Source organism: Oreochromis niloticus, linkage group LG2 (genome assembly GCF_001858045.2).
Source record: "Oreochromis niloticus isolate F11D_XX linkage group LG2, O_niloticus_UMD_NMBU, whole genome shotgun sequence".
Lineage (NCBI taxonomy): Eukaryota > Metazoa > Chordata > Actinopteri > Cichliformes > Cichlidae > Oreochromis > Oreochromis niloticus.
This window is the reverse complement of record NC_031966.2, coordinates 36,083,586-36,100,377: the sequence shown is the minus strand read 5'-3', so window position 1 is coordinate 36,100,377 and position 16,792 is coordinate 36,083,586. Positions and strand designations below refer to the sequence as shown.

The following is a 16,792-nucleotide window of genomic DNA, read 5'->3' as shown; positions in this document are numbered from 1 at the left end:
AACTATTGTATATTAGTAGCAGGGTTTTAATAGTTTTGCAATTTTCATTCGTTTTTATTTTTATTTCGTTTTGACTTCAGATTTTCAATTTTATATTAGTTTTAATTAGTTTTTACCAATTGTTTGCTAGTTTAGTTTAGTTTTTATTTTTTTGAAAATCCTTAGTTTCAGTTTAGTTTTGATTAGTTTCAGTTATAGTTTTAGTTGTGTTTGCAATAAAGTGTAACAAAATCCCAGTTTCATCATATCAGTCATTCTCTTCTGCTTATCCTTGGGTATGTTGCTATTCCAGCTACCATACCCTGCACCCTGGACAGGTCGCCTGTCTGTCGCAGGGCTAACACGCAGAGACAGACAACTCACATTCCCACCTATGGGTTCTTTAAATAAATAAATAAAGGCAGATGAACAACCATTGATACCAGGCAACTATAAAATGTATATCTTGGCCCCAATGAGACTATTAACTCTTGCAGCACTGGGTGTTAAGGCAATTGACTCACACAGTTATGTAGATATCCCAGTCCTGTTGTCTCGGGATGCATCACGCTGCCTTGCCTGGGGTTAGCTTCTGTTTCTGGGGATGAGGGTTGAATGTGCTCCCTTACCTTCTCCAGGTAAGCTAGGTTAGCCTTCTTGTGTGAGCTTTTCAAGTGCACTTTAAGGTTTGTGGGATTTTTTTTTTTTTTTTCCCTTTAGAAATGTCCCTCATAATTTGTCTCGTTCCACTACAAGACACTTGCTTTATTCAAAACACAGTCACATTCAAAGTAATCCCAAATTGGAAGCTGGCGCTTTCTCCCGACTTTTCCTGACATGATTCTGCGCGTGGACGGAGCAGCAACACAGACGACTCGACTAACGTACTGCCACCTGCTGGCACAATGAGACACAGCAAGAAAAAAACCTGGAAACTAAACTTCTTTTTTACCCTTGACTATTGTATGACACGCACACATCAACGAAAACTAAACACATTTTTGCTATAAATTTAGTTAATTTTAGTTAGTTTTGTGAACACTCATTACAGTTTTAGTTAGTTTTCCTTTTTTTGTTTTCATTTTTATTTCCGTTAACGAAAATGTTTTTTCACTTCTAGTTTTCGTTATTTCGTTAGTTTTCGTTAACGATAATAACCTTGATTAGTAGTAAAGTAGTGTATTGTAATATACTATTGCTGTTATAAAAAAGGAAAAACAAAACAATGATAACATTAATAATGACATGCTATTAATAAGAAGAGGCACCTCAGTCAGTTATGATGTGAGGTGGATGATTGTTAAAAGCAGTCTGATTCAAGCTTAAGGTTTGCTCAAATTCAGTACAATGATATATGAGATGAAGAAAATAAGGAAAATACCTAATCTAATCAGGTGCATAGAGACACTTGACCTGGTTGTAAACCTGTCATCTTAGATGAGACTTTGTTGAGATGAAGAGCAAACCTACACTAACAACTAATAAGCTAAACCCTGTATACAACAGCTAAAGCTACACACTCAAAAAAGTCAACTAAGGCAGTTGTTTGATTAATTCAATAGACATTTGTCTATTTAACATGAACATATTGAGTTTAGGTTTTTAAATCATTATCAGTTGTTGGTTTAACATAAAATAACAAAAAATTTAATGAACTAGATTTGCATTCTTCAGTTCAATTAAATGTAATTATTTTAAATCAACAACTCTAAAACCGATGCCTAGTGCGCATGCTCAAACTTCCCAGAAGTGAAGAGGCGGGAACGCGGAGAAAGTTATATGTGTTCAGTGAACTGCCGTTTACCTCTGCGGATTCTTCCACAATACAGGTAAGTAATAAATAACTGAAAATATCTTAGTCAAACGAAGTTGTTCCGTTGGTTAATTGTTTAACAATGGTTTTAATTCCAAATGTGTAATTTGTCATTAGACAGCGGGAGTGGAGCAAATACAGTGAAAATCGGGTATTAGACGGTGCCAATCGGTACCGTCTAATACCTGATTTCTAATCCGCTCCGGCTATATTTATATTATTATTAGCATTTCCACTTCATTGCTTTTCTTTTTTTTTTGTTACCCGTTTTTGCAGTTAGTCTTATAGTGTTTTTAGCGGTTATTGATATGTTTAGTTCAATATCTAACACGTTTGTAATTCACTTTCAAAGTAAATGAAGTTAGCTAAAGCTAGTATGGTTGTCTCATTAAACTTTTACCTAGCTCTGTTAGCATTCACTTTGGTTTTAACTGACGGTTATTGCAAGACATGGTCTTTCTTCACTTTTTTTTATTAGCATTTGCATTTCTTCTTCTTTCTTTCTCTCTCCTTTTTTTAAGCATTCGGCTTTTCGCGGTAATGCAAGTTAAAGTAGCGTGCGAGTTGCTAAATATTAGCTGTGTCTAAATTCAGGGGCTGCATCCTTCGAATTGACTTGAACGCTAGTGCATGGGAAAAAGAGCATGAACACGAGGTCAGAGGAAAAGGCAATGGCGGATAGTTTTGAAAATTGCCTGTCGGACCTTTACCGCAACTACCAGCATCTTTATTGCATAGTGTGAAACACTGCTATTACATTTGGCAACAGATTGGATATTTATCTGTGAATTTTATATTGCACGAGGTATTTATATGTATTTGTATTTTTTTTATACATTTGCAACAAAGTAAAAAAAATCCACTGTGGAATTTTTATAAAATAATTTTGTCTGTTTTCTTTACCATAGTAACATCACAAAGAAAGCTGCCCCCTTTTTCTGATTGTTTGTGCCTCCTCTTTAATACATGGTAAGTTTTTACCATCATACATTTTTTATGATAGTTTTATGATTTAATCAAAGTGGAAAAAAAAGGTGCCAATAAAACCATCCTTAAAACTGCTTCTCTTTTTTTCTTTCAGTGACTTGTATGTGGCAGTGCAAGCGTTGTTCCATCAGGGAGAGTAGTAGGTACAAATTATTGAAACACTGTAGATTACATCACCATTATGGACCCAGCCAGCGTTATCTTTGTATATATGTAAATTGTCCATGCACATTTAAGACTTGGTGTGGACTAAAAACACATGTTTACAAATGTCATTCTTCTCATTTTAAACAGACAGCTGTCAGTTCAGTCACTTTTAGGTGCGAGTTATGTGACTGCAGTGACCTTACCACAGAGAGAGATTATTTTGGACATATTGGATCACATTTACGAAATAATGAGACAGTAACTTGTGTATTTTCAGGCTGCTCTTTCAAGACAAATATCTTTGGTACATTTTATTCACACAAAAAGAGGAAGCATCATTCAGATTCACTTAAAGATTTCAAGGTGGGTTTAGTGGTGTGTTTTGACTCAGCACAACATTCTGATGACCTTGAAGGTGTAGGTGCTAGTTGCTCTGATTTTTTAGATCCTGAAGTTGGAACTGAGTTGGTGTCAGGAAGTAATCATTCCACTGAAAATTTGACAGATCTTGTTGAACAGAAAATAGCTGGGATATTGTTAAAATTGGAACATATATTTCAAATTCCAGCTACAGCAGTAGATGGCTTGGTGGAGGAGTTGAGTTTTTTGTTAAGTTCTGCTTGTACTTCAATCACAAAACGAACAGTTGAAGAGGTATTCAAGAGCCATAACCTTCATATTGGTCAGGCTGTTGTTGAGGAGCTTGCCAATACAGTGTGCATTTCTAACCCTGTATCAAAAATTTTAGCTAAGTGTGGTCCTCTTGGAACTTCATTTAAAAGAAAACAATACTATAAGCATAACTTTAGGGTCGTAGAGCCTGTTGAGTACATTTTATCTGTTGATCAACGAAAGTCATTTCAGTACATTCCTTTATTAAAGTTATTGCAAGAATTATTGAGTCATAATCACATACTTGATAGAGTGATTGAGCAACATATAGGACAAGAAAAAAGTGAGAATTTGGCTAATGGTCTGAGTGTTTACAGGTCTTTCCGAGATGGCAAGCACTTTAGAACCAATAGCTTTTTAGCTGTTGACGTGTTGAGAATCTCCATTACACTTTACATTGATGATTTTGAGGTTTGCAATCCTCTTGGAACCTCACGCAAAAAACACAAGCTTTGTGGTATTTATTGGGTCTTGGATAATTTGCCTCCAGGCTCTCATTCAGCACTCTCCTCCATTTACCTAGCTGTTCTTTGTAAAAGTGACGATTTAAAGACATTTGGGTTTGAAAAGGTGTTGGAACCCCTGTTAAAAGATCTTATGATCTTGGAGCAACACGGTGTGTTTATTGCTCAGTTGAATGAGTTTGTTAAAGGCACTGTAAATTGTGTAATAGCTGATAACCTAGCTGCTCACGGGCTTGCAGGTTTTGTTGAAAATTTTTCTGGGGAACACATATGTAGATTCTGTGTCGCAAAGAAAAATGAAATTCAGTTTTTGACTGCAGACGTTTTTGAGTGTAGAACACGTGAACTCCATTTGGCTCACTTAAAATCTGCATTGGAAACCTCAAGCTTGTGTTGTGGGGTTAAACGTGACTGTGTTTTGACTAAAAGTCTCTCTCATTTTGATGTTATTGCAGGCTTTCCCCCAGATATAGTACACGATTTTTTTGAGGGCATTATACCTGTAGAACTAGCAGAATGCTTGGCTGTTTTGATCTCCAAAAAGTATTTCACCTTAGAAAAACTTAACAGTTCAATCCAAAATTTTGACTACAAATGGGGAGATAAGACAAATCGTCCTCACGTCATACCACATACCTACTCAAAGAAAAAACATATAGGGGGGAATGCACACGAAAATTGGGCTCTGCTTCGCTTGTTGCCTTTTATTATTGGTCCCCTTGTTCCTGAAGATGAACAGGCCTGGCATGTTCTTTTGGATCTCAAGGATATAGTGGAACTTGTTGTTGCCCCTATCCACTGTGATGAGTCAATATCATATCTTGAGTTCAAAATCAGAGAGCATCGGCAGAGATACAAAGAACTTTTTCCAAACAGCCGTATTCTTCCTAAACACCATTTTGTAGAGCACTATCCTGTCATGATACGTCTCTTTGGACCTCTCGTTCATAAGTGGACAATGAGGTTTGAGGCCAAGCATAGTTTTTTTTAAACAGGTTGCTCGCCACACCAACTGTTTTAAAAACATACCTCTCACACTTGCCAGAAAACACCAGCTTGTCATTGCTCACCATTTGCATATGTCTGATGAGAAAAAACAGTTGGTGGTAACTAATGTTTCATCAGTGCCTATTGATGTGCTCCAAAGTGACATTGCAGCTGCTTTTAACCAAAGGCTTCCAGATGAAACTGATGTTCACATTGCGAAGAATGTGTCATACAATGGTATGAACTACAGCAAAGGAATGATTGTTATCCATGGAGAGTCATTTGGTCTGCCTGAGTTTGCTGAAATTTTGCAGCTCTGTGTTTTGGAAGGGAAGTTGCATTTTTTTGTGAGAAAGATATCTGCTTGGTATAGGGAGCACTTTAGAGCTTTTGAACTGAGCACGTCACATGTGAGGGAGGTGGCTGTCATTGCACATGAGGAACTGGTTGATGAATATCCCTTAGCTGCCTACTCTGTTGGAAGACTGCGTCTGGTTACTCTAAAGAGATCTGTGACTTTTCTTGGAAAACAAAATTAATACTTGTAAGTATTTTTATTATTTTTCTTACCCTATAGCATTTGTGAAATTGTCATGCTTTTGATTTGGTCTGTTAGCTGTTGAAAATAAAACTATTTTAAAATGAATTGTTTATGTATGTATTAGAAAACTAAGATTTTTATTTCAAAACACAACAAATCAAACAAAACTAAAGATTTGTTGAAAATTAAATTTTCTGAGTGAAACCTGTTATGATTTGGTTGATTAAAGTATTACAGAATTTCTAATTCCACCATATTGTTTTCACTGTGAACATTTTCATAAACACAAGATAGTCTTCAGCAAATAATTCCTTCCCTACAACTTTGTTTGAGCCACCCAAATTTTACCAAATCATTTGTGCCCTTGCCTCACCTTGTCACCAGACTTAAGACAGGTCCATATAATTATGAAAGTGTATAATGTTTACACATAGCATGCGTCGTCTCTCATTTGTACTTTACTGCAGGATGATGATATTAAGGATAATCGGAATATATAATGGATGGATGGATGATGATATTCCTGTTGTTTCCAAAAATCTGCTTTTGAAGTACAGTGAATTTTGCAATATATTAAGTAATTACCTGCCAGCGTCTGTCATCCTCTACAGTATTGCAGCAGCATCATCATAACTTCTTTTGCTGTGTTTTCTTTTTTCTTTTTTCTTTTTTTAGTTGGAATTAAAGTATTCATTCTACTGCTTATGTCTCTGGGCTGATGTAGCCTCAGAAAGCTCTTTTTACATTCTGGTCTAAACAGATAAGAGAAATTGTGTTTTAACCTTTAATGTATTTCTGGTTTGTTTTCACAACAAAAAACTTGTATTTTTAAAGTTGCACAGAAGTGCACAAGGGTCCCTAATTGTTGCTTGTTGATATGCCAAACGGTGTCTTTTTCTAAAAGAATTGCTGATATTTTTCAGATCTTCAAAATGACGTCACCCCTAAGACTGCGGATAATCCTGGGTGAAGATGATGCCAGGAAGTTGATTCTTCCTGCAGGGACACCGGTCTCAATTGAAGATTTGTGCCACACAGTAAAGACAAGTTTTGGATTGCAGCAAGATATTCGACTTCAATATCAAGATGAGGACTTTGGAAATGAGTTCATGAATATGTCAGATGTCTCAGAAGTAAAGGACAAAGGCACCCTTAAGGTGATATTTTTGCAAAGCCCACAGGAGGAAAATGTAAGAACTTCTCAAAGCCAAGCAACAGAGTCTGTATCCATCTCCTCTGCTGACACAGATGATACAGAGCCCATTTCATCTTCAGGTTCTTCACCATCCTCAAGGCACTGGGTTTGGCCAAGTGTCTTCACTGTACCACAATTTAGCTATGAGGCAGAATTTGAACTCGAGAAGGCCAACACTGCCTGCGCCAATGGGGGAACTCTATTGAACCCTTCACCAAAACTGAAATCCCAAATTCTGGAACGACTGGCTGAAGAAATATACAAATTCAAAGCCTACCCAACAGACAGTGATCTGACTGATGTTGCAGAAGCTCTTGTGAAAAAGCATCCTTGCCTTAGAGAGCAGGGGTCTTTCAATGGCTGTTATGGGTGGAAGATTAGCCTAAAATATAAAATGGCTAACCTCCGCACCAAACTGAGAGGCCTTGGATGTACAGAGGTGACCATAAACTCCATCAAAAACAAGTCTGGTGACAACCGTCAGGCAGCCTTCAATGTGAAGAAACCCAAAAGAGCTGAAGTTAACTATTGTCCACAGCATCCAAAAGGACAGACATCAGAAAGTCTGGAACAGGAAAGAGTTGCAATTCTTTCTGAGTTGACTAAAAGAAATAATGACTCTGTTGTGAGTGCGAAAATGGAGAAGACTTTCTCATACAGAAGGCAAGAAGTTCTTCAGGGTCAGCCGATGGTTGCAGACTTCAAAAGCAGATGGCCAGCTCTGTTCACTGTGAGAGAGGCAAGTGTGGTTAAAATGCATTTGGATGTTGCATGTAATTTATGTTTTGTAGTCCAAAACTAAAAGTACTATCTGTTGTTGGTTCCTGTATCCCTGAAAATAGTAATGTGAAAGAGTAAGTACCATTTAATTTAGGTTTTCAGGACATAAGAATCATCCGGATCCTACCTCGTCATAAAATGTTGTAAATACAGCCTCAGATGGCATTCTGTTAACACTTAAACCAAAACCTCTACTGTTATACAGGTAGTCTGGTCTGCTTTTTTACAGGTCTACATTGAAGAGACATTTGTGCATTTGTTTTTTAAGCCTCTTTTAGAAGACGCAACGTAGCGTCATATCAGAGTAATATTCCCGCAATGGTGTGTCTTCTAAATGTGCCACTATGCCTTGGCGAAACGAGATATTGCTGCATTCTGTGCCTGCAAGCTTCATAGTAATATTACCGCAATTTTGCTTCAGTGCTGGACTTGTGAATGAAGTCTTTGCGCTAGAGAGGGAGGTCTCCTGATGACATATGGAATGTGTGCTGGCCTCGGCTGACCAGGACATTCTCAGCTTTACCCACAAACGTTTATCAACCCGTGATTTATTTTATGTTTTTTTACACAGAACGGATCAGTCTAATTGAGTGCTATGACTTTTCCTGGGTTCAGTGAATGCAACAGAGGCATGACTGTATGACCGATCAGACAGGCGTTGTGCTAAAACGGAGAATCCTCCACACTTTGTCAGACAGCTGGAGTTTAATCTAAGCTACCATTATTTAGAGTGGTCCCGAAAGAAAAGCGGGACTATTCTCCATCGTGTTTTAAAGCAGGCACTGCGTCCGTCTGCCTCTTGCCTTCCTAACTGCAGCTCCTCGCCACAGACAGCTCATTGCACATTTTCTCCAGCTCGTAACTAACGGGTTAATTTGAGCAGCAGCATAAATCTCGAAAACACGCTCGATGGTTAAACATATGCACAGCAGTATCGCAAACATGTGGATCGCTTTCCTCTGAGGGTTTCTTAATATCTGTATTTATTGAAGTTTTTAAAGCTAAAGTGATTTTAATTTAGTCTGTCATATTAGAAATGATTATAGGTTATTGCTTGAATGTTTATAGAACTGTTTACCGGTCTCTTCCGTCTGACGCTGTATGCGCAACCCTGCACGTCACAGCCCGCCCTAGACCCTTCTTTATCCCGTCATGGCTTAATCTTTTGTGAAAAGCATCTGATGGCAGCATATTGCAGCCACAGCTAAGATGTTATAATTGACCAAAAGCTTCTCAGAAGCCGTCATCGATGACAGCACTGATGTCTGCATGGTCTTCTAAAAGCAGCTTTAGTCAGCTTGGATGTGAAGTGAGTGAAATATACAGTTGAGTTTTTAATCAATGTATTTGTTCTCTTTTGCAGATTGACAAGGAGTTTTTGCGAATCACCACAAAGCCTCTGCTATCCACTTTCTTTGCCGAGCTTGACCAATACGCGCCACGCTTAATGGAAATCTTTCTGAGCAAAGGAGGGACACCTGGAAAGAAAATAAGAGGCCTCATGCTTGCCATCTCCAAGTTTTGTATTAGGATTGAGTAGACTTTGTCATAGGCAGCAAAAATAACTTTTATTTGGAGATGAAGTTGTCAATTTTGTCTGGCTTAACAAATGGTACATGCCAGGTTCTAACCTAAAGAATAATTATGCAAGTTAACTGGTTACCCTAGCTTTAAGAAAAACAACCTGGTTTTGGCTCATATTATCTCCTCCTCCTCTCCAGCATGACAACATCCATACCAGACGAGCATGCATCTTGAAGTCCTTATGCATCTACCTAAACGAAGACTATGAGAAGTTAATAAAGGAGTACTTGGTGAGTCACTGTGACAGCATGTTGACTGTAACATTCTCATACAAATTGTGACGTTGCCTCAAATGCAACTGTACTAACACTTCTATACCTGTTTTATTCTAGCAGCTGAATTAGCCTTTTCTCGAGTCCTGTCCCCCTAAGTTACTCTTGCTACATCCGACAAACAAATGGTTTCCTCTGCGTACCAAAGGGTACCCAAATGTGCGAGCAGACATGCTTCATAATGTTTGGTACATTTATCTGGGAGTGGGGCCATCCACACTGTTTAATCCATTCACGTTGTTTTTGACTTTGTGAATGGAAAGAACACAACTCCTCCAGACACGATCTTTCGGGGTATCGGTGGGCACACCGCTTCACCATCTTGCTTGAGGTTAATGTTTGTCAGACACAGTAACGGTTGCTATAATATGTAATTGGACAATGGCCCTTTCGGGGGAGGGCCCGGAGAGAGGTCAATTATGCCACCTGTTTTGACATGAGAGGTGTATTTTATAATTTATGTATTGGAGTAATTACTAACAACTACTTTAGTGGTGTGTAATTTTCTGTTTATTACTTTGACTTCTTGGACTTTATGAACAGCATAGAAACAGTTGTTTAAACAATCTCTTAAATTTTACTTTGTTGTCTTATATTTTTTCACGTAGGATACGGACAGCGAGGCAAAAAGCTGCATGGAGCAAACTGTGATGGGGGTGTACGTCATCCAGAAGGAGGGTGCTGAACCTGAAGATGACCCAGAGGACATTGGTGTCCTGATTGAGGGTGTGGAGGCTCTCACTGATTTGGGTAATATTGCACAAGCATGTGCTCTGTTGTTTGGACTCATATACTGTTTGAACCTGAGCTACCCACCAGAACTTAAATGCACCTTTGAAGTCCTCCAGAAGATACTTTTAAATCTTGATGGACAAAAGCTCTCTTCAAAGGCACAGTTTCTGAAAAACAAGCTTATGGGGTGAGAGCACCTGAAAATGACTGATAGGTCTTGAATGGTTCATTGGTGCAATGGTGATTTCCAATATATAATGTTAACATTTGAGTTTATGTATTCTTTCATTTAAAAAATGTTTTTTTTTTAAGTTTTTGGATTCTCTCTGTTGGGCAATTCACCTTTTATACAGCACTGCAGATGATTTTTGTTTGTCTTTATATAGATGGCTCAAAATGGATCAGAAGTACTGTTCTGTTAATTATTTTTCATTTAATTTCAAGTTTGTAGTATAGGTACTAATTCACATATACCATAATGCTGTCATGTGTTGAATGAAGATATCATTGGAGTGCTTTAGTGCCCCCTCTCCCCCCCCCCCTTTAAAAAACAAAGTCAACATTTTACAGAAACTTCATTGAGGGGTTTTCCTCAAGCAATGTTCATTGTTGTTTTTAGCTGCACTGTTACTATGTTGTGTTTATGTGTCAAGGGCCTGTAAAGTTTAAGACCACTGCCACCTGTTAAGTTCACTGTATTATTTTAATGTGTCCATTTTGCTTGCTAGCATGTTTTAAAACACAGCAAAACTATATTGCTAGCTGTGGAGGACCGCAACCAAAATTAAAAAATAAATACAGAAATATAAAAATTGGTCAAACTAATAATTATTACAATGAGATACACCAAACAAATGTAGATTTTCATTTCAAGTAATTGTATTTGAAAAAAAATTGTCATCTGTCATTTAATTTGATGTGAAGCCTTCTGTTTCTATTTTTGTTTTACTTCCTAATTTTTTTAAATCCATATATATATATATATATATTTTTTTTTTTACTTACGGAATTTTTGTTGTTGTTGTATTGCCCCCACATTATTTCTTATTTATTTATTTATTTTCCAAAATTCACACAATAGTAATTCTAATTTGTCAAATGTTTTAACTTGCCAAGTGGGAGATGTATTTTTTATCTTTTAGTTTAATTTTTAAAATACAGTTGATATATTGAGCAAATTTTGCATCTGTTTTTAGTTGTGGAAGCTTTGGTTCCAACATATTACCTATGTAAATAAGTATTCTAACGTTTTACCTTTTGGAGTGGCATAATGCTTGCAGGTGTACAAAAATGTTAAGCTTTTATATTGTCCACTAAATGCAGTTAATAAAGTTAATGTTATCATAATCTGATTGTGACTTTTTTGTAAAGTAGTGGGTTTCTAAGTGTGTAACAAATGAAAACAAATCTAATTGAAATAATTCGATTGAAATGAGTGAAATCATCAGCCCCCGTATTGGTTTATTAAGCAAGACTTGCAGTAATTGCCTTGATTAACAAAGTAGTTGTTCAAACAACAAGATTTAATTGTGTTTTCCAAAAGTTTTTAACCTGTGTAGAATGAATTAAAACACATTTCACTCTATATACTTAAATAAATCACTTCAAACCAATGTAAGTATACTATGTTGATCCAACGTAATCGGATTACATTAAACCACCAAATGCCAAATGTGTTGGTTTGACATGATTGAAAATGGTTTATTGTACTTGGTTGAATTGTGTGCAAATTGGGTGCCATGATTAAATTGTGTTCATCCAACAACAGATTTTTTTGAGTGCAGGTTTGAGAAGCTGAATAAAATGAATTAAATATGTGGACACTACCAAGCTGATGAGCAAGTTACACATTTTTTTTATTTTTATTTGTTTTTTAGAGCAGAAGCTGTATATTAAAGCTCACACATGCAGCTGTTTGTGAGCGCAGTTTTTTTCCCCTCACATTTCTGCTTTGTTTCTGGCAGCAGCTTTTTCTTTTTATGTTCTGACTCATGTGTGTAAAGCCTTCATGACATCGGCAATTTGTTTGTTTTTGTTGGTTTGAAAAACAAATTTGTGATCATACTTGTGGATCAGTGACATATAATGATTAGGCATATGATTTATTAATGCCTAGTTTTAGAGCTATGAGCTGTAAGCAATGCAAAGTTTTTTTTCCCCCCAACTTAAAAGTTTGAAATATGTAAGATGTGTGAGTTCTTTGAAAAAAGGAATTGCCTAAAATGCCCTAAGTCAAAATGTAGTGTTGCATCTACAAAGAAGAAAGCAGAAGAAGCATTCAGTAACTTGAAACTGGCATTACAGACAAAGCCTTTCTACTTCCATGTAGATGGAGGTGCAGGCCTGTGCAGAGGCAGTAAAAAAGGTCAGCTGACATTGTTTTAGGGTACAATTTAATCATCAAAGTACCCCACGCAGTGAAAGTTCGACAAAGAGTTCGATTAGTCTGCAGAAACAGGAAATATGTGTGCCTGTGGTGTGTCTGTGACAGGAAATCGTGTGTAACAGGAACTACATGCCCATAAAAGGAGCTGACTGTGTCAAGGAAGCAGAGAGTTGTAGAAGCGAAACCATTGACATCCTTACACATGCAGGCCAAGATATAAATATATACACTGACAGACAGTATGTTTTGTTTGTGTGGGGTTTTTTTTTTTTTTTTTTTTCAGCTGTGCAACACTTTGAGAGCTTCTAAAGACACTATTAGAAGTAATTACATTGCCAAAACAGTTAGCATCATGTAAATGTGCTGCACATCAGAAAGATGAATCAGAAATAATTAAAGGCAATAACTTTGCAGATCAAGCAGCAAAGTTAGCCGCACAACAAACTGTAGACACATTAATGTCAGCATCCTCTATGCAAATACCACTTGATGTACTTAAAGATGAACAAAAAGCAGCAGCAATTACAGAACAGAAGAAATGGTTAAAGTGTGGAGCGCAGCTAGAAAATGATCTTATGACTTGTGAAGGTAAACTAATACTCCCCAAGTCCCTGTGCAGAACAGCAGCATTAGTGACACATGGGGTGACCCATGTGTCCTCAGGGGGGATAGTCCAGGTCCTTAATACACACTTTTATACTCTAGTGATTATACACGTATTCACAAGATGGCCAGAGATTTATCCAGTGTAAAAAGCAGATGCAATCTCAGTTGCAAAAAGTGAACCTTTAGAAAAATCCGTCAGAGAAACAACTCTGGCAGAATGGATGGCAAAACTACTAGAAAATAAGGATATTGTTTTGAACAATAAACTGCCGTAAGACTTTTCTCCAGTCTCTTGCAGGTTGAAATCAGGCGAAAGGGGTGTTCAAGAGGAAAAATGTTAATGGAGGGCCAATATCAAGTGTTATTGACAACACCCACAGCTTGTAAAATTGCAGAGCCACTGCAAAAAGGTTGAGGTCCCGGGAGGCCCCGAGACCAAGGAGGAAGCGCCTACGCTTGGTTGTTCCGGGGGTGAGGGTGGCAAGTGCGTTTTGGGCCCCCGTGGGGTAAGCCCGCACTCCAATCTCTATCCGATCAACTTTAGGGCAGCCAGGTGTAGGTGTGATGGACCTATGTGCAACCATGGGAAGGGGAACCCTCCTGGTCACCTTGACTACAAAGCTCACCCTTAGAGGACCCCAGCTGATGTCAACAGCAGCTGAAGCCACGAGGCAGACAGAGAAGATGGACGTGCGACAACTTACACCTAATGGACATGACACAAGATCACATCCATCCTTGGATGGAAAATGCCTGATACAGATATGTTTAACAAAACCGAGAAAGACTGTTATGTCTGCTCGCACATGCCGAGCATATTAACACAACCATGTACGGGAAACACCCTGGAACAAGTGCACTAATTTTGACCTCAGACCACATCTTCAGAATGACTTTTGTAAAGTACACAACATCATCATCGTCAACCAGGAAGAAACGCTCAACTTCAACACTCAGACCACATGACTCAATTTGGGAAACCGACATACCTGAAGAATTCAAACCCTGGACAAAAGGTACTCAACCCACCTTTCCTGTGGGCAGGAGTTGGAAAAACGTGCTCTCAGAAGTGAGATACTGGATTATAGATTCGGCTTGTTTCTCAAAGCATCCTGGAAGGTCAACGAAGGACAAAACCAAGAAATAGATGCTCTCAGAATTGCTGTAATGCAACATCGTGTAGCACTGCACATGATCCTGGCTGAGAAAGGAGGATTGTGTGTCTTATTCAACACCACATGCTGCACTTACATACCAGATAATGTACATTCTTCAGACATGACTTCAGATTTTAAAGAGACTGTTGATTGTCGTTGGACTTTTCCTGATTTTATTTTGTTTCTTTATTTGACTTATTCCTTGTTTAACAGCTGTAATTTCACAGATAAGTTTGTCATTTACAGCATATGCAGATGCATCACAAACTGATGAAGATCATGAAGACTTTTCCTATTTGATAGATAAAGATGAAGTGTAATTAATGATGTAGTAACTGAAAACGTGAAAGACAAGTAGTTACTCACTGATGAATTATACATTTCATTTCTCTAATAAACAGGGCGGAATGTCAAGAGAATATTGTGTATATGTGATCAGCTGCATGAACTGTAACCTTTCATTTAGGGCTGCACGATTTTGCATAAAATGAGAATTGCGATATTTTTTTTTTTTTTTTTTTTTTAAATCGTTGTCATTTGGAAATGAGATCGCACATAAGTATGAATCGAGATCGCGATTTTCTAACGATTAATCGTGCAGCCCTACTTTCATTGATTGTCATTAAGTAGATTTCTACATGACTTTTTACCTAATAACTTTTGACATGAACTCTTCTGTGATAAACAACTTACAGCTTCCTCTTTCTGTTTTGGAACATACAGACTTAGAAAAGGGGAACCTCAGCTCTGAGAATAACTCTGTTATCTTTGTACACACACATACACAGAAACATCTTGTATAAATAAAGGACGCAGACAGTCATGAGGCGCAGATCCTGTGTTTCATGGCTGCCCTCGCGAGTTAAAGAAAATCTGCAGTGTTTGTGTGTTTGCTAACTCAGGTGTCTCAGCTGAAGAACGGCAGGGTGATTTAAAGAAATCCTCTGTCAGAAGTAAAAGCGCTACAAAATACCTTGTATTTGCTCTTAGTAAGGTAAGCTTCTCCAAATTACAATGGTATAGGAGAAGTACATCTACCTAGGACGCTGACTATATTAGATGGTAAGTCCTGTGTTTAAATGGATTGTAGCGATTCAGTCCATTCCAAAAGCAATAAGAATTGTTCTTATTTTTGGAATGACGTAATATTGCTGCCAGTGGATACTTAAATTCATGCGCGGTTTTCTACTATCAGCAATGACTGGTACAAATGCACGTGACTGGACTGATGATGTGGACTGCAGTTTTGGCTAATTTGAGATTTATTTATTTATTTATTTTTTTGGATTAGTCCCTTCTAATGCCTAATCCACCCCAAACAATGAAGAGGGGGGGTGGCGGGGGTGGATGTATGTGGTTTGTTTGCTTGTTTTTGCAGGAGCAGGAGGACGACGGAGACCAGAGGAGGGGGAGACTGTAGGTTAGGAGAGATTTTAGGCCCCTTATGTCAAACTGAGTGATTTGTGGCTCCAATAAATTATTGAGCTCAGGAAATAATAAAGGAAGTAATAAAAATATGATATTAATAAAATTATGATATTCATCCAAATATGGTAGTTCATAGCTCATTAATTTTATCCCCCCCAAAATTAATTGATTATTAGAAGTTTTTATATCTAATAGCATTCTTTATTTTAAGGCCATTAAAGTTTTTAGTTTTTATGCTTGAAAAAAGTGTGTGTGTGTGTGTGTGTTAAACCAGAGTACAAGTGCTTAGTTAAACTTGTGCTTTTGTAACGTTCAGTATGGCGAGACATACAGGTTGCATGCCTCGTTGGAAAACTTTATTTCAATTTATTTGCATTTGTTTAATCCGAACAAGGAAAGTCCGATTCACAAACGTTGTGAAAAAAAAACCACCCCAAGCATAAGCGCACTGCGGCTCCCTCCAAAAAACGCACAACAACAAAAAACTCCTAGAATAACTCGATAAAACTCTCGCGGCTCCCAGCAAAAACCCTTAGGCAAACAAGCAGGAAACCTCCTGCAAAAACCCTCCGTATTTTTATCCAAATACGCGCAACAAAAACCCCCTAGAATAACTTGTTAGGGAACCCTCTATTCCCAAAACCTTATATTCAAAAACAGGGAATACTCCTGAAAAAAAATCCTTGGTCCTTTTTCTTCAAACCAGCCCTCTTACTAGCTCCGTCTCAAGTTCAGCACAAGGTCCAAGTTCTCCCTTCGCTCTTACTCGCACCGAGCCGCAGCCAGCGCACAGAGAAAAGCGTCTGTCCTACTCCCCGTCTCAGCTCCCGAATGCTGCTTACCTCGTTCGAAATTTGCGCCAGAGACCAACTCCACCTCCGAGGCGTGTCTAACTTCGCCCCGCTGCCAATCACATAACAAAGGGGCGGCTCCCCTCACACCCCGGTTAGCCAATCAGATACAGGTCCGATTTACCTTCTCAGCGATAGGTGCACTCTCTTGCTCTCGTTCAGGATAAATAATCTAACATCTCAGCTTAAAATGTAACTTTTTTTTTTTTCT

General features: G+C 38.0%; 1 protein-coding gene across 2 annotated transcripts; it reads left to right on the top strand.

The window, feature by feature from the left end:
• The first annotated feature begins 1,485 nt into the window (after positions 1–1,485).
• On the top strand, positions 1,486–11,111 carry LOC106096882 (uncharacterized). Of its 2 annotated transcripts, XM_019346810.2 has the most exons (8): positions 1,487–1,808; positions 2,701–2,761; positions 2,874–2,922; positions 3,204–5,593; positions 6,514–7,524; positions 8,929–9,084; positions 9,287–9,379; positions 10,030–11,110. In XM_019346810.2, exons 5-8 carry the CDS (start codon positions 6,523–6,525, stop codon positions 10,342–10,344), a joined length of 1,566 nt encoding a protein of 521 aa, XP_019202355.1. In that variant the 5' UTR covers positions 1,487–1,808; positions 2,701–2,761; positions 2,874–2,922; positions 3,204–5,593; positions 6,514–6,522; the 3' UTR covers positions 10,345–11,110. The 2 variants fall into 2 exon arrangements, with proteins under 2 accessions (XP_019202360.1, XP_019202355.1); XM_019346815.2 differs by lacking the exon at positions 3,204–5,593 and having other exon boundaries at positions 1,486–1,808; positions 10,030–11,111.
• The last annotated feature ends 5,681 nt before the right edge of the window (positions 11,112–16,792 follow it).

Bases quoted from the DNA above. Each gene is read 5' to 3' on its own strand.
- LOC106096882 (XM_019346815.2), top strand. From the start codon at position 6,523: ATGACGTCACCCCTAAGACTGCGGATAATCCTGGGTGAAGATGATGCC. The intron at 7,525-8,928 runs GCAAGTGTGGTT...TCTCTTTTGCAG, and splicing joins CTCTGTTCACTGTGAGAGAG to ATTGACAAGGAGTTTTTGCG. The intron at 9,085-9,286 runs TTTTGTATTAGG...CCTCCTCTCCAG, and splicing joins TCATGCTTGCCATCTCCAAG to CATGACAACATCCATACCAG.